We start from the raw sequence: 21,645 nt of genomic DNA, 5'->3' as shown, positions 1-21,645 counted from the left end.
ACTTGAATCTTTTCTATGAAATAATATTACAACTGAGTATTTAAAAAAATCAGTATTCTTCATTTCTTCTAAGCACACAAAACCCCATTTCACATTAATCTGACCATAAATATGATCTATTAAACCATTTTGGATGATTGGCTGTTTGACAGTAACAGATACCTCATCTTTGTTTTGTTGATTATACTTTTTGCCTCTTCATAGGAGACTCCAATCATGGACTCTTTGTTGATGGACACAAGCTGATCCCCAGGTTTCAATCGTCCATCCTAAAATAACAAATATAAAACCAAACCCACAAACTTGATATTAATTGCTAACACTACAGAAAGAACTGTATAGTCACAGCACTTGGACAAATTCCCCTGGTTCTATTAGGACAAAAAATATCAGGAACAGCTCTGCATTCTGCCTGTGCTTGACAATCCTCCAGAAATAAACAGATTAATCAATCATCCCTTACCATGAAAGCAGTCATTATAAAAACTCATCAAAGAAAACAGACCTCAGAAATTGCATAAAGAAGAACTTTGGACCCAGCTAAACATTTCTGTAAAAAAACAAAAACCAAAAAAACATGGAAACAAACAACAGATTTTTCCAGCACTGACCCATGTGACTTTAGGAAGCTTCTTTACTAATTAATTGAGCTCTGAGCTGGATTAATTTGTATTTCAAAAGCAAATGTTCATTGCAATATATGGAACTCTCAGACACTCACCGGCCATGTTAATGAGAAAACCAGATTGGTCTATTAGTACTCACCAGTCAAAACCATGACAGAAATAAGATTGTCAGCATTGTGCTTCTGTTGAATTAATTGCAAACTCTCTACCAGCACAAGAACATTTCACATTTCTGTCCCAGAGACTCTTTTTTTACAGAGAGCTCTCAACAATTCAACTGGAAATTCATGTAATTCACCTATGGTTACAGAGTTATGACATTTGTCTAATGTAATACATATCATGTAACACAGAACATGTCTCTGCTCTTCAGCTTCTAAGAAATCAAACACAAAATTACTCTATGTGAAAAAAAAATGTGTACAGAAGATAATACATAGGAAATAAATAAAATACCTTTTCAAAACCAGTATAATTTTACCTGCTTAACACACACATACCATAATTTTAGCTGTGTTGTTTCACTCCTATGCCAGTACTTTACTACCTTTTTTTGTCACTTAGTGTTTTAGTTTTGCTTAAAGAATAAAGCTGTAGATCTTTCATTTTGCTTTCATCTAGCAAGCTCTAAGATATCCAACGGTGCCCTCATGTGGCAGACATTTAAAATATGCTTCCTGTTTCACCTTCCCAAACAGGACAACCAGTACTGGGAAATCACCTCTATTATTGCTAATATTAGAGCCTAATGGAAATTGATGTCTTAGCCTCAGTCTATTGATTATGTGCGATGGGCTTTAAATTATATGTTCACAGTGAGAAAAATATTTTAGAAAACACAACAAAATAGGAGAAAATAAAAGATAAGTGATTACCATTTACCTACTGAAAGAGGTCTTTGAGAAATATTGCATTTGTATCTTCCAGCTTGCATTTTAGGATTAAACTTAGTCTACAGAAATCCAGTAACAAATAGTTATAAACTGCTTGGGGACAACACCCACTGCTCATGAACTGAGCTCATCCTCTCTTGCTGGGCCAGAGGCAAAGCTGGTTATCTACACTTCCAAATAACCATAATTACTCAGGATGCCAGAGGAGACACTTGGATAAACAGTTCTGTGTCCCTGAACCAGGATATTACAATATTTATTTACTTTTTACACTGACAAATCCCCCTGATTTACACATTGCATTTGTCACAAATTAAAACAGTAACCAACACCAATTCATACATTTTATTAGTCTGCACTTTCAGAATATTTTTTTCTAATTTGCCTACACAATGATTTCCAACTGCAAGGATCCATCTAAATTAAGTCTCAGGGAAATATGATTTTTTGAATGTCCAAGAAAATAAAGAGGTGCAATCTGTAGCTCTGTCCCATCCTTCCTGCATTACTTTGCATCATGCAATCTCTTATAGAAGTTGCTTTTGTACCTTCTCACACATAAACTGAGGAATAAGATCCTCATTCACCTCAAATGAACTTATGAATAAATTTTCATTACCATGTAACTCTGTCACACTGCAGTGAGATAATTCTGTTAAAAGAGAGGGCAAGGAGGAACATAAACACATTTTGTATTTAAAGTATAACTTCAGATGCAGCATACCAAACCAATTAAAGCACAAAAATACAGGTGTCTGAAGGGGAAGGAAGGGAAAAAAGGCCTTTACCTTATGGCAATCACCACCAGGGATAATTTCTTGAATATATACCAAAGGCCCTTCATTTCTGTCAATTCCTCCCACAATATTCAAACCTAGGTTTGTTCCTTTGCAAACAGAGATAATCTGAAAAGCACTGTCACTAGAGACACAAAGAGAAAGAAACAGAATTACTTCAGAGAACTAGATAATAAAGACTGAAGCAGTAGCTTATTTTATCTTACAGGTTTTGCAAATATGTATTACAGTAACAAATAGAAATATTATACATTTAATCTCAGTGTTCAAATATTACACTATTTACAACAAAATCAGCAACCTTAGGCACTTCTGACAATTACAAAAAGAATTTATACTTTATTTTACAAGGGTAAAAACTCCTGTCTACTATACAGAGTAGAAATATATACTATATCCCAAGGCTTATGGGATATAGTATAAATCAGGAACACTAATTCATTAGAAGACACAAAAAAATTAACCTGATTAATCTTCTTCTGCCACATGAACAATAAATAAATAGAAAAAAAACTTATTAGTCTGCAATGTTGATGGTATTATGAGCTACAGGACTAGAAGTTAAAAAATAAACCCAAACTTTAACACTTAGTGCTCAACTCAAATTTTCCTGACCAGCCAAATAACAGCATTTCCTGCAGCTCCCCCAAGAGAGGTTCAGTCAGTTTTGGAGATTACTTTGGAAGCTTTGGGGATGGTGGTGGGACAGAATTATTTCTGCTGTTGCTGCTGATGTTATCCTTCAACTGCAACTGAGGACTCTGTGACCTTGAGGATGACCCAGAAGAAAGGCTGTCTCTAGATTTTGCTTCAATAAAAGAAATAAAAATAAATAAATGAATAAAAACCACATTTGGGAAAAAGCACAAAATTTCAACTCATGTAAGGAAGTTCAGTAGGACTATTTTCATATTAGAAAAAAGACAAACTAAGCAATCAGACAAAAAAAAATGCCTGTACAGTAAAGAACTGAGAGCCACCCAGAGTTCCAGGAATAATTTTTTAAAACATAACAAGTGATGATTTTTTTCAAATTGGGTGCAAAATACAAAACAAACTAATCCCCCATGCTATATAAAGGCATCTCAATTAGGCAGCAGTTCCAGAAAGATTAGAATTTATAGTGCTCTGGATCAAATTTCTATTAGCATTTTGTGGCACATTTTAGCTACAAATACAAAAAAACTTTTCATATAAATAATTAATTAAAATTTAAAGTAGATACCAGTATATTTATTTAAAGAGCTAGGGAAACTGACACACAAGTTCCTCAAGGTACTTGTGTGTTTTGTTTGACTTACAGCCACTTCCTCCAATACACCTCCACTAAAATAAGGAATTTTTTAAGTACAAGTTTCTACTTCACCCAAAGCTGATTTTTGTCCCCCAGGATTGTTTCAGGCTGGGAAGTGATCTCTCACCAGCTAAATGATGTGTTGGAGAAGTTCTTGCAGAGGTTGTGTCACTGTGAGAGCCATACTTATCCATTAGGTCATGAAATTCTTTCCTGTGCCAATAAAAAGATTTTCTTTGTCAGTTTGAATGGATCCTGTGAAACCTGCACTGCTTGTACTGAACAGCTGCTCCTCCTCAGAGAAGGAAGCTCAACCTCCACTGAAAGAGGAAAGCCCTTTCAAACGGTCAGAAAAGGCAAAAAAAAAAAAAAAAAGTAATGCATGATAAAGATGGGAAAAAAACAGATTATGGACAAAATGGACTATTGGTACAAAAGCTTTATTTTTACTTCTCTTTACCCTGAATTACAAAACTTGAAAAACTTGCAATACAATCAACTACAGATAATAAGACAGTGGTACTACTGAGCTCCAGAACAATTTCTTTATATTAGAGGGAATCAGATTATACACCTATAGCATACCCTTGTTTTTAAAGAATGCTTTTTGTTCAATTACACTGAACAAGAACCCAGAAAAGACTGACAAAGATATGGCTCCTTAAAAACAAGAGGACAGAAGACATATTTATTAACTACTAAAAGCCAAAAGCAGAAATTCCTTGCAGACACCATTCCCATTGTAACAGACAGGCAAAGACGTACATCTTGCATGACAGGCATTGAAGAAAATACAAAAATACCTGATTAATCTGATATTGAAGCCAGCCTAATTTAAGAAAAAAAGTTTCTAATCTGAGGTGTGATTACTCAGTGATAACTGATTTAAAAGATAAAAATAATCTAGAGTGATGTAAGCCAGAAACATCACCAAATTAATATACAGAATTAGTCAGAGAGAAAAGAAATTAACTGATTGCAAGGAGGGTAATTCCCAGGTAATTCCAGTTTGACTTCTGAAGGTTGTTCAAATATGCTGGGTGTATTATTTTTTAAAAAAGAACAACATTTATTGTGCTAATGTTGACCCCAGGGTACACACATAAACACAATTGAATGTAAATCAAATAATCTTTAAGCATAGAATGTAAAGTCATAAGGTGGCTGGTAAGGGACTGCATGGAGTGGAAAATTCTGCCCAGGCCACTGCACTTCCCCCCCAGAGTGGTTAAAGGACTGATGGATTTTAATTATTCAAGGAGTTTACAGGAACTAGGCCAGTATGCTTTAGATAAAAGCAGATTAAGAGTGGACCTCGCATATATCTGGGCAGTCTGAAAAAAAGGAGAGATCAGAGGCTACAGAGTGATTTAGATGTTGAATTCAAGGAACAGAAAGAGGAAGCTTAACTTGGACAAAAGGCTAAAGGAATTTAGAGAAAAATCCTTTATGGGGAGATTACTCTGGAAGTGGAACATCCCAGGAAAGGCAAATAACAGCAGATACTCTTGCAATGATTATCAAAAATAATTACATAACAGCTGTTTTGTCCTGAGCTTTAAGTCAAAAGGGGATACAGACCTGGTTTGTCACATTGCTGATGATTCTCTGCCAACATTGATTTATGTGCTAAACTTTCATCAGTCAGGTTAGAGCAGTATTTAACATAAATGTCCTTAAAATGACTATACTTTAAACTACCTGCTTCAATGAATAGTTTAACCTATTTGCCCAAACTATTCAAAGCTCATTAGAAATTGAAAAACAAACTTCTGAGGGGAAAAAAACAACTGAATCTGCCTTTTGTCAGAAGGCAAGACAAGTTTAAATCTGGTTCTTTGGTAGCTCTAACAGAGTCCTCACTTTTCATTATTTTAAAATGTGAGGAGTATTTCAAAAACTATCACAGCAGATAATTTTTAATGGTATTAGGTGTAAATATAACATTACAATCCTCCTCTTTAAACTGGAGTTGGCCTGAGCTTGCTACTTGAAGTGATTGATGAAAGTGATCTCAGAATGAACTGGTATTAAATACCATGCATTAAACGTGACGTGTGGTGGAATTCTGCAATTAAAACTAATCTGAAACAAAAATTCATGCAAGCTCACCCACCCACCCTGAGATACAGCACTGGACTTTTATTAGTTTTGAGGTTAAAACAATTTTTCTCTTACTTTGCTTCTTCATCTCTAGCAACGAGCAGAGACATGTGATTAGAGGCGGAGGCTGTTCTCAAGATGTCAACAGCCCTAGAGGGGACAGAAGAAGGCCAAATAAATATACTAGGGTGCTGGCAAGAAGTGAGCAGTGCTAGAAGATGGAAAATGGACAAATTGCTAAGGTAGTTAATAATTTTCATGGTCAGATACAGAGAAAAGAGTTTGGCAGCAGCAAAACTTAAAGTGAGCACCAAGGAACAGAGCAGAAGACAGGTTGTGGTGCATCTGCTGACAGCAATAAACTGGGACTGACCTCTCTTTCCCTTCCCTTCTGTCCCCATCCCTCCTTGGGCCACCCTGCTGCCTTCCTAAGCCTCCTTCAGGATTAACAGCCCACCCCAACCAAAGCTACTGCTCAGGTGTGCCTGGCTCAGAACATCCCCCAGCAATACAAGTGGCAACTTCCTTTGCATTTTCAATCTCCATCTCCAGCACTGAAAGCTGCACTGATCTCTACAGATCCAGCTACAGAAAACACCTACAGCTCCTTCTCCCCCCTTCATTGTGCCATTACATGATTGCTGCCACCATTTACATTCAGCAGGACTGAACCAGCAGGTAGTTGTATGAACAGCTTCTACAGCTGTTTTCACACACATGCTGTAATCTGTGTCATTAAGAAACCAGCTGATTCTGCTGGTACAGAAGCATATAAAATCCTTCACTTTTCTACAACAGTTTTGCTGCATTAGATCTATAGGATTAATTACTTGTGAGTTGAACTCCAAGGATCTCAGGGGAGCTGTGCTCTTTCAATCAGTCACTGATAGTGTCCAAAATAATCCATGTATAACATTCCAAGCTGTAATAAACATTTGGGAATCAGCACAAACATACCTTTCATTTGTTACTCCAACCAGGTTTTCTCCATTGACATCCAGAATTAGGTCCCCAGTGAGCAAACGGCCTTGAAATGAAACCAACAGTGATTGATGAATCAACAAGAAAATGGTGAAGGTATTGTATTAAACCAGGTATTAACCCAGGACTTTCCTTTCAATTTTATGGGACTTAATGCATTAAACAACTTTATGACCCTTGGCACCTGATCCTAAGTAAGGCAGATAATTGAAATAAGACTAGAACCTATAAATCAATCTTACTAACAACAGAATAGCCAGCAAAAATAACTGTCATTTAGCTATTTTTACTACTTACACACAGCAAAAATACTTTTGAGACTAGAATTTATAGTTTACAGTTGTGGAACTAATTTTATTTGACTCTTGCTCTTAACATTATTGTAAGTTACCATGTGTGGATATATTAATGTTTCAGACATCAATAAAGTCAGTTAAAAGATTTTTTAGAACCAATTCTACCTTTAACCTCCTGAAAATCTCAAGTTTAGGAAGTTGATGCAGATTATTTCAAATGATCATTTTGCATAAGACAAGCTAGAATCTCAAAAAAAACCCCATACAGAGACCTAGGATGGAAATCTGTAGCTTAATTATTGCACTCTACTGAGAGTAATTTCTTCTCTCCACACAGACCTTAGCCACCAGCACACCAAGATTAAAAAAATAGTAATAAAAATTATCAGAACTAATTAAAAATACTAGGTTTATACAGGAAACCTCACTCTTATACCTTATACATTAGAAGTGATTCAGCATCTCAACACTCACTCAACAGAGGTGCCAATTGCCAGAAAGATTGCCAGTTGCCTTCACCAGCCATATCTAGATTTGAACACATTTTCAAGACCTGAGTGTATTAAAATCTTTTTCCATAAAGGTTCCAAGTTTCATTTATTTATCTTAAAGTAAGCTAACACCTCATAGATCCTGACCAAACCATATTATTTTAAATATCCTTACCCATAAAGTAAAACAGACTTTGACAGCTTTTTATATGCAGTGTGTTTGTAGCCAAAAAAAGTTAAAATTACTTACTATCTATAGCAGCCACGCCCCCAGGTAGAATTCTCTTTATGAAAATCCCATAATCTTCTGCTGTTTGTGCCCGATAACCTCCAATAATTTTAACTCCTGAACAACAAACAAAAAGACAAAAGTGAAAAATTGGTTATTCCACCTGTGGTTAGAATTGGTTATTCTATTGTGGCAAATGTATTTGCAGTCAAATCCATGAAAGCAAAATAAACTTTCCTGATGCCAGGTATGAGCTGGCAAAGGTGTTTTTAGGTTTGATTTCCTCAGAGTAACAGAATGTGCAATCTTAGTTACCTAATCCATTCTGGCAATCAGAGAAAGAGATGCGGTGAACAGCTCGATTTATTCCATGAGGGCCCATAATGGTCCTAAGGAGCAAAATAAAATCAAATTACAGAAATGTAGGTAGAGCTATGTTAACAAAGAAGAAATTACAGTGACTGTGTTTTCAACTCAAATACAAACCCAAACCAACTTTCTCCACTGACAACTTCATATTGTTTGATATCTATGAGCCACCATCTCCCCAGCCAAAAATCAATCTGTTCATCACAAATATCAGATGAAAAGGTACAATAAATATACAGAATTTACTTCCTTTTCCCCCACAGCTGAACTGTGAATCCCAGGCTGAACTGTGAATCCCACTTTGTGTAATAAAGGCATTGTGATTAAATATAAACAAAAGTCCACAAGCTGGTCCATCTTAACATTTAGGCAAGAAAAACATACCTTAAAATCAGTTTTCATTAGGTAATGAATATTTGAACAAAAGCACAGCTAAGCCAATGCACAAAATTATTTCCTAAGATATCTAAAATATAATTTTTTATATTTATGGACATAATATTTTCCCAAATCTACTTATTTCTTCACTCAACATTAATTTCTGTCTCTATTGTAAAAAAGGTTTCTTTCCAAACTCTTTTGCCTGATCCTCTGTGTACCTTCCCACTCCAAGGGGAAACACCAGGATGGCACTTCGAATTGTAAAAAGGCAGAGAAATATTTTGAAGGCAGTTGATCATGCAACAGACTTAAAAAAGAATACAAAGTAAAATTAAGAGTTTTGAAACTTAAATTTACAATTTCATCAGACTCATGACCAGCACACTGCTCTGAGAATGCAGAGTATTAAGAATGGAAATAAATCCAGATTACCCTTTACCAGGTTTTATTTTCATGTAGATGAATTATGGGTAAAAAAAAAAAAAGTTAGTTGTATTATATCTCCTCTGTCCTTTCACCGCAATATTTTTGAAGAAGACTCAGCAGATCTCTTCTAGAAAAGAGCAGAAGCACTACTGAGGTTTTTCTGCTTTGACCTACATATTGCTCTACATTAGATAGAGTTGTATTTTCTAGAGGGTCCTAGTGAAATGTAAAAACAAGAATTCATTAGCAGGGTGGGAAAGAAGATCAAAGTGGAGGACACAGTGACCCAAATCCTTCCAACCTAATCCAGCACACAGCCTGAACTCTATGCCTGAAACTGGGTACATCTGCAAAAGCCAGAGTACATCATTAAAAGGTGCTGTGCCAGAAGGAAGAGAGAAATCCAGAAAGTTCAAATGTTCTTAAATTCTAGCACTAGCCAAGAGATCCAGCTTGTAAAGAACATCTGCAGTTCTTTTGGTTTTGGAAAAGAAAACTGGATGAGATTTGTTTATCAAATGATAAGCACTAGCTCTGAAATGCAACAATTTCCCAAAATCTCATATTTCCAAGTATTTGCAAAATTAGCCTTTGCTTTAGAAAGGCTGGCTACAAGAAGAGACCTAATAATTCTAATAACCTTTAAAAACAAAAAGTAAACATATGCTTCAAGCACTGTGTAATTTTCACTGTAGTATTTCTTGAAGGATTTGTTTCACAGGCTAAAAATAACAAAACCCAGTGGATTTGGTGTGTGTTTGACAGGACTGCACATGACCATGCCATGATATGTCAGAGCATAAGGTACCCTTTGTAAGGCTAAAAGTGAACCAAACTGCTTTTACTTAATCACAGCCTGAAAGGAAGAACAAATCCCCAAGCCCAATATTTATTTAAGAATACCCTTTGGACAACCTCCTACTCCATGACAAGAACAGAGTATTTTGCATTACTACCCAGTACTGTCACTGCAATTATTCCACAAATTGGTTTTGAGGCTGAAGGACAGCATCCCAGTCATGCTTTGTCCTGCTCTGAAATCTTAAACAAAGTATACTGATCTTTAAAACAGGCAATTATTCTTTTTTTTTTCTCTTGCCTTTTGCTGCTTACTGCTATTGGTTTTGCTTTACCATTCCCTCTCAGCAGTTTTCATACTACAGTTTTTGGTAAAAATTAAAAAGCAAGAACAGAAGTTACTTCAACCTCACACAAACCGACACAGAGGTTTTACTTTTGCAAAGTCTGAAAAGATCAAATCTCAGACTTTAAGTCTGAAGTTTAGAGTTTGCCAGAAATTGTAGAACCTCTTTATATACTACCATATAAAACAATAATGAAATATGATCAAATGTAACAATAGGACAATCAATAGGAAAGAATCTACATTTTCAGAAGTAACTGGCAACGCTTTCCAAAGAGAGATCCTAACGGAACTAAAATGGATTCTGACAAAGAAGACACAGAGAACACACAACTAATTGTTATTATTAGTCAGTGGAGAGGAGTAAGGTATCTCTGAAACACTGGAATTGTGATGCTGCCACCTACAATGAGAAATAACTGACACTGTGGACAGACAACTTTTACAAGGTACTCAGGTCTGTTTATGCTCTAAAACTAAATCCCTCCAACACATGCAGTTTAAAATTACTTGATCACATAAAGGCAAAACCAAAGATTTTCAAATGCCCCAAATTTGTTTAGCATATCACATCTAGTTGACTTTCAGTGTTAGGGTTTTTTTCCCCCGTATAACACAGATCTTCAAGTCAAGCTACTTGTCATAGTTCTAACAAAATAAACAGAGCTTCAACAATTTCACTGTAAAATGACTTGGGTACTTGGGTTCAGTACCCATCCAACATTTATTTTATGTCATCAATTTCAATATTTGTGAAATATTAGAATATTTTCCCCAGAGCTTTAGAAACATGCTCAACAGTATAAATAAGGAAATATACTTTTAAACCAGTTGGCAGTAGTAACAAAAAATAATTCAATGTTTTTTGCAGAAAAATATGCAAATTAAATAATCATTTTTCACTACTCATTTTTTTGAGGTCAGGCAAAAGTATCTGTAAGGAAGGTTTAGCACACAGAGAAGATGTGAGGCAAGACATGAAATAAACAAGTAAAACTCACCAAAATTTACACTATAACCTTCTTACACAAAAAAATACTAAACTCAACACTCTAGCTGAAGTCCTGGAATGCTAACAGACTAAGTGTGCAACATTTTCTCTAGATGCTCCAGTAAAGGCAATTAAAATGAACCTGCTTCTATTACTTTTTAGCAGCATACACAAAGAAGTTCAACAACTTTGGGTTTTATTTCTTTTAGTGCTTATCAGAACACACAGATCCAGATATTCATCTGATCTCCATTCCTGAGAAATTATAAGTCATTTATGTGCACAAACAAAACATTTACCTATGTTTATCAACGGGACAATAATACACTTTACTGACAAAACACATATCACTTGACACACAAAAATCTAAATTATAAACTCTGGCTGTTGATGAAAAGAAGCTGAAAATTATCAGCTTTTAAAGGATCTTTCCTGTACTTTGCCCAATTACAGACTAGAGCAATGCCCTCAGAACTGAATGGTTCAGCATACCAGTATAAGAGAGAGAGACCATCAAAACGCTCTGGTTCATCTTCAGCTCCTGGAGAAAGCAAGGACATCCTTCAGCCCAGCAGGAAAAACAAGGACAACACAACCAAAACACACTGGAGGTTTCCAGTTCAGCCGGATAAAGGTTATGAGCAGGATGATTTCTGCTAACAACTAAAAAACCCAAACACAGAGCTCCAGCTGAGCGTTCTGCCTACTTAATCTTCTCTGAAAGCCTCTGCGTCACATGCACTAATTCACCTAGAGAGGTAATGCTTACTTTTTCTCTCTTTGAAACGGCCATTTAGAGCAACTTTAAAGATTGATAAATGCAAAGGACAAAATTTACTACACTGTGATTAAGCAATCTAGATCCAGCAGCCAAAGGCAAATGCGATGATTAAAAGCAACTTATTTCCTCCTGGTCTTCTAAAAATTATTTACATACACCCTGCAAACAAGGTCAAAAGCAGTAACTCATGACCTTTCTAAAGCAATCTTCCTAGCAGACTGCATTATGCACAGCCACACAAAAGGGAAAGCCAACAAAGCAGACTGGGAGTATTAATGAAACAAATGCCATTATGCTATTACTTTTCATTCTCAATCACGGTACTGGCTTGTGCCATGATCTAACTTGATTTTTAGACTTTCAAGATACAGCAGTCAAAAGTCAACACAGAACTTGGGTTATTTATTTTCTCTAGAAATACAAGCTGACATGTACTTTTCTGTGAAAGGAAATAAAACTGCCAAATTTATGTCATTACACTGCGAATAATGTAGTTTAAGAAGTCAAATGTATCACCCTTGTTCCCAGAGGTCAGATCCTGTGACAGGAGACTTGGTCTTGCAGAGAAATGCACATTTTCAGAAATTCTGATCATTGACACCAGTTTGGTTAATGAATGTTTCCTTCCAGGCTTGCCACAGAAGCACCCCTACTACTCCCCCTCTCTCAAAAGATCATAACATGACTGAGCTTGAAATGAAAGCCTACTACCCTGTGTTCACTGAGGGCTTTAAGTAGAAAGGTGAATCCTCTCTAGCCAGGAGCAGCCCTGTGATCAGACAGCATCTGTCAGGCCTGGAGGTGCAGCAGGAGGGCTGGCTATGCCAGGAATGCAAAAGCTTATCTCAGGCACCTTTTTTTTTTTTTTTTTTTTTAAAGCTGCAGTGACTGTGGTTTCATTAGCAGATAATCCTTCTGGGGAAAGGACACCTTTGCTGAGAGACAACTTGCTGAACAGCGTTCATAGAGAGTGGTCAGTCCTGAAAGCCTGCAATGCACACACAGAAGGAGCAGAGTGACCCACCACAGATTAAGGAGCAGATCAGAGATGGAAATGGGAACATAAAGCAGCCTTCCCAGTTCCCAAATAGTGAAAAACCCCACTAGCACAGTGACCACATCCATTCAGAGACGGAAATTTGCCCCTTTGCAGCATTTCCTCAGTCAGCTCACTCTGCTGCTGTTACCAGCATTACGGAAAAGCCATTGATATTGTAAGCCTCATATCAATTAGATTTGCTCTAGGCAAGGTTACAGAAGATAAAGTACCAATAGATTTTCTCCAACAAAATGAGCTCTGTATTTAACACCAGTGGAGTTCAATTTGTGGTATCAATATCAGGAGCATTTGTCAAAATACATCACTCAGACCAACCAGCGTCACATTTTCTGCTATAGAAATCCCCCAATTAACACATGGCTCAAGGCTCTCCAATTTCCTTGTTAAAAAGCAAAAAGTTATTTTTATTAAACCAGACATAACAAACTTCTGCACAATTTAAGCAGGTATAAAGTAGTATTAACCTTATTGCTCTGATTTTATTAGCTATTACCAGTAATACATGACTTGTTCAGAAGATTGCTCCTCCACCCCTTCTTCAAAGTAAACTGTGCTTTGTTCAGCTTCCTGAACTCATCTCCAAGGCTTCTATCCCTCTTTACCTTCAAATTCTGTTGCTGTGCTGCTTTTAATGAATGACAGCATTATTGCTTCTCTTGCAAGTGCTCTGCCTTTCAAGAACATGCTCAGAAGAACACAAATTACTTTTTACTTCCAGAAAGATCTAGGAAAATTGTAATTCAAAACTCCATGAAATTTAGTATAAATAAGTAAGACTAAATGTTCAAGAGCTGTCATTTGTTGTTAAGTAAGATTCATTTCCAAACAGCTGGAAAACTATTCCATTCTAGCCACATTTATAACTACAGCTTGCCTCTCCCAAGGGAAGTTTTGCAATGCTTTAGCAACTGAGATGGATTACATGATATTTTAGCAGATGACAAAAAGATTTCCAGAATCTTTGGAAGTTCGATTCACAAGATCTTTTTTGTTATAAACAAACCAAAAGCCTTTTACAAAAATCCTATACAAATCCATGATACAACTGCAGCTTTTCAGCTTCCCTAACCCCAAGTTCAGATTTTAAGGACCATAGGCAAAGGAATGCTGTATCATACATCATGGATGAGCACTCAGTATGATCCATCCAAACCCACTCATTATTCAAAATACATTCTGCTGATTAGGCTAGAAAACATGGGTCATTATATGGCAACTGTTAAGCCTAAAAAAAACTTAGGCAACATTGTAATTGTGGAGAAGCATGAATGGTTTGAAGCTAACCCCCGCACAGAGAAGAAAGGTATGATTTAAAGTTCAGGTAAACCTCAGTTAACATATAACCAAGTCCATTCTTGGAAGCATCATCTTCTACAAGAAATAAAAGTACAGAAAATGACAGCCTGCCATCAGTATGCAGCTGAAGTGCAGTTTTAGGTGCCTTTCCTGTTCATCTCTAATGTGAAAAACCACCTTTGGAATACAGTGACCTAGGAACTACTCATGTAAACTACTCATCTTTCACATGACTCTAGCAAGCCACAGCTGTCTGAAAGATTATCTTTGTGATCACATAGAATTTCCATCAGACAAGCAGAGTTTTGGCTTCTTCAGGTCCCAGTAAAAAGCAGGTCAGCTTTTTGAATGTTTTGTGGGTTTTCTTTTCTAACCAATCAAGTTATTTATGAGGTGGCATAATTCTAAATCTATGTTAAATTTTTTATTATTCTTCTGAATACTCTTTGCTGGATTCTATTGCACAAGTACAACAAACATGGGAAGTCCAGCAAGAGCTGCCTGTGCCTGGTTTTAATTCTGGTTTTGATGAGAGCATTGGCGTGGTTATTTGGCAGTTTGGAAAGGGTCTGGAGTTACACTTTTCAATCATGACTGAATCCATGTTTGACATTTAGAATCTGATCCAACTTCTAAGTAGATAAGATTATGTTTTACAGAATGAACATAATTTTTTTATATCCTGTGACATTGGTAAAAAATATAATGGTTCCTAAGTACTACATATAAAATATTAAAGGTATAGAAACAGAGTAATCTGAAAAAGTAATGCACTGTAATACAAAACCTCTAGTCTTATGCTACTGCAGGTACCCCAGATGTACAAAGAAGTGACCTACTATATACAAGCATGTTTTCATAGTTCAGAAGCATTAAATTAAGAAATCTCTATGCAGGGTTTTATCTCTACAAAACAAGTCCTAACCAAGTGCCAATTAAATTAATGAAAAGCTTAAGGGACAATTCCTTCCTTAAAGTGTAAATTCACTGGTGTTGGTGTCAGCTTTCCTACGACATTACTGCAGACTATTTCAATATCAAAGTTATTTTTCTTTAAGTCTTCATCAAGACAAGATCCTACCAAAGAAACTGCAAAAATTTTAATATTATAATCCATTAATTGTATTTCTGCATCTAGGGAAAAAAGTACTTACTCCTTCTCTGTATTTGTGAGGGGATCTGCACTGGACATCTTCTTAGAAGCACTATTAAAATAAAAGTTAAAAATTAAGAGCTCTGACACATGAAGAACAGGCTCCTACAGGATCAAAATCTTCTAAAATAGGAAAAAAAACCAGATTACAATTCTAGGATGATACAACATAACTGCTGAAGGCAAAGACAATCCCTTTTTTCCCCATGTAAAGTTACTTGGAAAGGGAGTGGTGTTTTGTGTGTCTTGTTTTCTCATGTTTTTTTAACTTACACTCTGGTATTTAGTGTCTCTGAACTTCTCACATGAAGTACGTAGAACAGGCCAAAACACACAAAATGGGCTTACACACCACTAATGTAGCAAAAGCCCCAGAAATTCACATTGTGTTTTTATTAGTACATACAACAGGTTGACAGGAAATACAACCATGGATGTACTGAACCACAGTCATTTCAGAAAGTGCTAAAAAAGCATTAATGCAAAAAAGATCAGTTTGTATCAGCAGTAGGAAATCTTCCTGACCTTGTGAGGTGCATGAACCCTCACATGCCACAACCCAGAACAGGAATTATTTCCAAAACAAGAGGGGCAAGAAACTCTCCCAACACACAGGCAAAGGCAGCACAGGTTCTCCTGGCACCAATGTCACACCATGGACCTTGGCCAAGACACAGCAGAATCCCCAAGTGGTGTCAGCCTCCACAAAACCACTCCAATTCCTCCATGTCTGTACTTATTGTGTGAAAAAGATGTTAAAACCACGTTGGAATGCCACAAATCTCCTGCAGTAAACATTTTCAGGTTTTGCTCACTAAAGAGCCAAAAAACCAGTCATCTGAAGACAGGGGAAATAACACAGTATGGCTACACCGAGCCTTTACCATTCTCTTATTCAACGTGGAAAATGAAGAAGTACCAGGAGCTGCCAGTCCTTGTGTGATTCACCTTACTGGAACCACCACAGAAGAGAGACACAGCTCTAAAGTAGTAAATTCAAGTATTGCTACAGCAAATTTTATTACAGTGCATGGCACCAGCCGTGTGAAAAACTATTGTTTGAGAACTTGCCCGACTCTGCCCGTCCTCAGGTTACCGCTGTTTACTAACAACGCTCGCTACCTCTGCAGCGTCAGTACCTCTGCCTGAACAAAACCAAATCCCTAGAAATGAAAATAACGAGAAGCAAAGCACCGGAGCAAAAAGGAACAAACAAACAACCGGTGTCAAGTGTCTACAATAGGGGAGAAACTGCAGGCCCCGGAAGCACCACCCGGAGCAGCCCCGCACCCAGCGCCCGTCCTGGGGCCGCCAGCGCGGAATAACCTGAGGGACAACCTGAGGTATCTGCGGGACCCAGGTCACGCCTCTGGTACCAGGTACCTCCGGTGCGGTGTACCTGCGGGACCACTGCCCTCCCGGTGACCCCGCTCCTGGCCGGCCTTTCGGTGCTACTCCCGTCCAGCACAGCCCACTCGGTGCGGGACCGGAGGCGTGGAACCCCGCCGGCCTGTGGGCTGCTCCAGTTACCTCGTACACAACCTGCACCCGAGCCGTCCCGCTGGCGAGCGAAGCGGGAGCACGGGCGGCTCCGCCGGGACCCCCTCACTCAGCGCGCTCTGAGGGGGCCCACAGGGCAATGATGGGATGGCGACTCAACTCGACCCGCCCCCACCCTCTAATTTCCCTCCTTCTCTCCCGCCCTCTACTTTCCCTCCTTCTCTCCCGCCCTGTTCCCGCCTCCGTCCCGCCCCGTTCCCCGCCCCGTTCTCCCCGCCGCCCATCCCGAGAGCCCCCGCGCTGCGGTCATGGCGCTGTGCGGGCGGGGTTGGGCGCGCTGTGCCCGCGGGCTGCGGCTCGGGGCCTTGCCTCGGCCCGGGCTCTGCGGGACCCGCGGTGTGCGGGGCTCCAACCCCTTCACGCGGCAGCAGGAGGAGGAGTGGCGGCGTCGGAACCGCTCGGCCGTGGGCTACATCGCGGCGGCGGCCGTGGGCATGGTGGGGCTGTCGTACGCGGCCGTGCCGCTCTACCGCCTCTACTGCCAGGTACGGGGGGCCTGCGGCCGGCGCCGGTTCCGCGGGCGCGGGGCCCTCACTGCCCTTCCCTGACAGGCCACGGGGCTCGGCGGGACGGCGGGCACGGGGGGCGACGCGGAGCGGATCGAGCGCATGGAGCCTGTGCGGGACCGGCTCATCAGGGTCACGTTCAACGCCGACACGCACGCCAGCATCCAGTGGAACTTCAAACCGCAGCAGAGCGAGATTTACGTGAGTCACCGCCTTCCCCCCGCGCAGAGCCCTGGGTACGGTCGGACCTTTCCGATCACTTGGTCCGACCGTGCAGCCGGCGCTGTAACCACTAAACCACAGCACCCACACCAGGTCCAGCGCCTCTTGGGCAGCTCCCGCCATGGGGACTCCACCACCTCCCTGGGCAGCCCTTCCCAAAGCCTGACCACACCAACAGTGGAAAATGTTTCTGATATGTAATGGCAATATCCCCTATCTCATCCCAAGGCCGTTTCCTCTCGTGCTCTCAGTGCAGGCACGGCAGAAGGGCCGATCCCCACATCACTACACGCTCCTGTCAGTAGTTCCAGAGAGCAGTGATGTTCCACTGGAGCCTCCTCTTCTTGAGACTGAACAACCCCAGACATGTTCTCTAGAACTTATATCAGCTTTGCTGCCCTTTGCTGGACATGCTCCAGCACTGCAATGTCCTTTTTACAGGACATTGCGTGTAGCTGGTCCTCTGCCACCCCGTAAACCTACTGAAAGTTATTGAAACTATATTTATGTATATGCTTCATGGTATATACACCACATGCATGTTGTACATACACCATAAAAGTGTGTATATATACTTAACAATATACAGTATAACAACGTATATAAATCTGTACCATTTCTCCTATTGCCCTATCCTTATAGGAACTTTTTTTAATATTTAAAAAATCACAAATTAACTCTTCTGTTTCAAATTAGTTCTCAAAATAAGGAGTTATGCTTCTTAATAGTTTGAGTCCAGTACTGAAAGAATAACCTCAGAAATTAAATGCACACCATATCTAAATCTGCATATTTAAAATGCTCTGTGTGCTGTTGAACTGCTGAGGATAATAGTAGACTCAGGCAAAATGGGTAAGATTAAAAATACGTAGAACAGTATTGAAGCTTTTAATTTTGAATATGGCTGAATTGCATGTAATCAAAACTATTTGTGAAATAACCAATTTGAAGCAGCAATAGAGAAAATGAATTCTAGATAAAATGTAAAGAACTTGGTTTGAGGGGTGGAGGGCTGCAGTGAATTAAAAGAAAAAATAAAAATCACTGTACAATTATGTCACACAGGTGGTACCAGGAGAGACTGCACTGGCATTTTATAAAGCAAAAAATCCTACTGATAAACCAGTAATTGGAATTTCCACCTACAACGTTGTCCCCTTTGAAGCAGGACAGTATTTCAATAAAATACAAGTAAGTATGAACAAAGCAAAGATTGCATTTTCCTTTACACAAAAGAAAACAGTTACCCATAAATTGCATTTTAACCCTGGACAACATTCTTCCTATGCCAATATTTAAAGAAAATACCTTGTTTTTTTCAAATGATAAAGTGCATCAATTCATTCTTAGCTTTACTGTCCTTACATCAAGCTGCTCATCCCATCAGAGTGGCTCCAAAATCTCTGTTATTTAGTACCACTCTGAGGGCAGGCAGAATGATGTGAGCTGGCCTGGCCCCTTGATGTCTTTACACACTTCATTAAAAGCTAATATATTTTTTTCTATATCACCAGTAACAAAATTTTGACAGTAACAAAATTGCTGTCTTGTTGCTCATCTTATTGATCCTTCCCAGGATTTTACGGGTGTAAAGGGAATGAGAGTTTATTTTAAACCATTAAGATTTCTTTCATGTTGGCAGAGATAAAATTTATCATCACTATTGTCTAATTGTGGATTTTTTTCCCTCCCACCTGCAGTGTTTTTGTTTTGAAGAACAGAGGCTAAATCCTCAGGAGGAAGTGGACATGCCTGTCTTTTTCTACATTGACCCAGAGTTTGCAGAGGACCCTAAAATGGCTAAAGTTGATTTGATCACTCTCTCTTACACCTTCTTTGAAGCAAAGGAAGGACAGAAGTTGCCACTTCCTGGGTATCAGTAACAGGCCTTCTCTACAAAATCTGACTTCTGCTACATCTGAGTGCCAGTTTTGATGCTGTTTTTCCTTGGAAGAAAAAACTGCAGGAGTACTATGAAATTATACTATTAAATCTCCATGGGCACATGCTGTTATGAAAGTATATGTATATATTTTTTTTTGGAAACCAACTTAATGTATCCCTATTTCTTAGGGATAGTATTTCTTCATCAGACAGTGGAAGGGAACACACTGTTCCTGAAGTAGAGAGGGTTTTCTCAGGCCATCTTTTTGTAAGATGTTATCTGAATACCACAAGGCAAATTTTTAAACCAATGTATAAATTAACAACTTCTTTTAAATACAGAAGAAAAAATCAGTTGATAACTAAAATTCCATTGCTGGCTCCGGAAAATAACTTGCATTATCAGTTACTTTAGAAAAGGTAAACCCAGATAATAAATTAAGGTAATCTCATAACTAAAGAAAGTTAGACTGCTATTTCTGTGTAAGCCTCCCTGGCACAGGAGGAGATGATGATTCAGAAGGTGATGCACCCTCTCATGTTATTACTGAATCAGTAGTTCATTTGGTAAGAGCAGACTGCTCTAAAGCTGTTATCATGAGAACAGTACTTTAAGTGTAAGCACATCAGATCTCTGGGATGGCTTCCATTTGGAAACACCATCTTATTTCTGTGTTGTGTCCCACTCATTTGAAGTATGTGTGGTGCTGTTGTGTGCACTTTGCCTCTGCAGAGGGCTCTACACTGGGCACCTCCACAGGAGACAGGCCTTGCTTGTGTCTGACATGCTTTGAGGGTAGGGCAGGGTATAACAACTGCTCTGAATTGCAGCTGAATGAACAGCAGAGGTGTCTCCTCAAAAACCAAGACCAGCCCAGTCAGGGGCTGAGTTGGCCTGAGCCTGCTCAGCAGTGCAGCAGCCCTCCAGGGGGACTCTTTTACCACCAGAACATATAAGTGGTGTTTATGTAACTTTTGGGCATTATCTGTGCAATAGGTCTAATAACACTTCATCGCTGCCTTGCAAACCAGGAGCAAGTTGTAGAGCAAGTTCAAGTAGCCTGCTCATTTTCAGACAGAAATTGATATCAGCCAGTATCTCTTATGCTGGGCCATGTTTTTCTACACCTTCCAGCAGAGATCTACTAAAGTAAGAGTGATGTTGGTTAGCTTGGACTCTGAAAAGGCAATGGTAACTTCCAGTTACTTAGGTCTCAATTATATTTGCATACAGTTACACAAAAACTGCTTTTTTGAAAATAAATGGATGCTATCTTTAAAATCCATTATTGTACCAATTACTTGTGTTGGTTAAACAGATTTTGGATGACATACAGGGCTTCACTGTTTATTAATGAAAACTTTTTATTCTTTCATCTCTCTAATGCATTTTATTCAGCAGAACATATGAAGCCCACACAAGTGAAATATATCTGTATGAAGATAGCAGCAAGCTTTATAAATCCAGTATGCTTCAGGGAATAAAAGTAACATCAAGACAAATCTCTGAATCCAGGCTAGGGGAAAAAAAAACCCAACTTCTTACCTCAGTTTTCTTTAGTCCATTGTCCTTCTGAAAGCTGAACTGATTATGGCAGTTCTCCACCCATTGCTTTATTCTGGCCACTTTCTTTAGAAGAAAAGGAGTATGCCCCTGGCAAGTGGCAGTTCCATAAAAATGTGGGTTCTCTGCCTGAGTTTGAAAGCCCAAATTTGCACAGATACTGAGCACATTCCCTCTGTAACACCACCTCTAGCCTTGGTCATTAGCCAATTCCCTTCCATCTCTCTGTCACCATTTGTGGGATTCACATTTTCTGAGAGAAGCAGAGAAGAGAATGATCAAAACAATTTGTTGCTCCTGTTCTTTTGTGAACATGTGGAATGTGCTGGAAGATTATTTACCTGAAGGAATCTGATAATTGGATTCTGGTGTGTTTTGTTTTCTTGACCAGTCTCTGCAAGCTGTGGAGGAGCTTGCAGTCACAAGATTTTGTGCAGTTGAGTTCTTGTTCAGTTTCAGTTTAGATGTAGTGTAATATAGTACAATAAAGGAATTAATTAGCCTTCTGATATCATGGAGTCAGATGCATCCTTCTTCCCAGACGTTGGGGTCACCCTGCTAACCCGACAAGCGTTGTGCTGCTGCAAACACGGAGAGG

The 21,645-nt window shown here is 38.9% G+C and overlaps 2 protein-coding genes across 5 annotated transcripts in view; one reads left to right on the top strand and one right to left on the bottom strand.

Annotated features, from left to right (window-relative positions):
* Window positions 1-16,975, bottom strand: part of STXBP4 (syntaxin binding protein 4) — a 79,527-nt gene extending 62,552 nt beyond the window's left edge. The window contains exons 1-10 of one of the 4 annotated variants that reach the window (XM_077188314.1): window positions 16,842-16,975; window positions 15,313-15,363; window positions 8,026-8,099; window positions 7,732-7,827; window positions 6,671-6,740; window positions 5,789-5,863; window positions 3,738-3,823; window positions 2,995-3,124; window positions 2,308-2,440; window positions 163-269 (exon numbers count right to left, since the gene is read on the bottom strand). In XM_077188314.1, coding sequence (XP_077044429.1) covers window positions 163-269; window positions 2,308-2,440; window positions 2,995-3,124; window positions 3,738-3,823; window positions 5,789-5,863; window positions 6,671-6,740; window positions 7,732-7,827; window positions 8,026-8,099; window positions 15,313-15,350 — 809 coding nt within the window. In that variant the 5' untranslated portion in view covers window positions 15,351-15,363; window positions 16,842-16,975. The other 3 variants (XM_077188315.1, XM_077188313.1, XM_054644936.2) reach the window with 3 other exon arrangements.
* A 93-nt stretch (window positions 16,976-17,068) lies between these two features.
* On the top strand, window positions 17,069-21,558 carry COX11 (cytochrome c oxidase copper chaperone COX11). The gene is made up of 4 exons (XM_054644940.2): window positions 17,069-17,356; window positions 17,423-17,578; window positions 18,665-18,790; window positions 19,300-21,558. Exons 1-4 carry the CDS (start codon window positions 17,120-17,122, stop codon window positions 19,480-19,482), a joined length of 702 nt encoding a protein of 233 aa, XP_054500915.1. The 5' UTR covers window positions 17,069-17,119; the 3' UTR covers window positions 19,483-21,558.
* Window positions 21,559-21,645: the final 87 nt, after the last annotated feature.

The sequence above is a fragment of the Agelaius phoeniceus genome, chromosome 19, assembly GCF_051311805.1.
Source record: "Agelaius phoeniceus isolate bAgePho1 chromosome 19, bAgePho1.hap1, whole genome shotgun sequence".
NCBI classification, from domain to species: Eukaryota; Metazoa; Chordata; class Aves; order Passeriformes; family Icteridae; genus Agelaius; species Agelaius phoeniceus.
The sequence above is the reverse complement of the archived record's forward strand: the minus strand, read 5'-3'. Positions and strand labels throughout refer to the sequence as shown.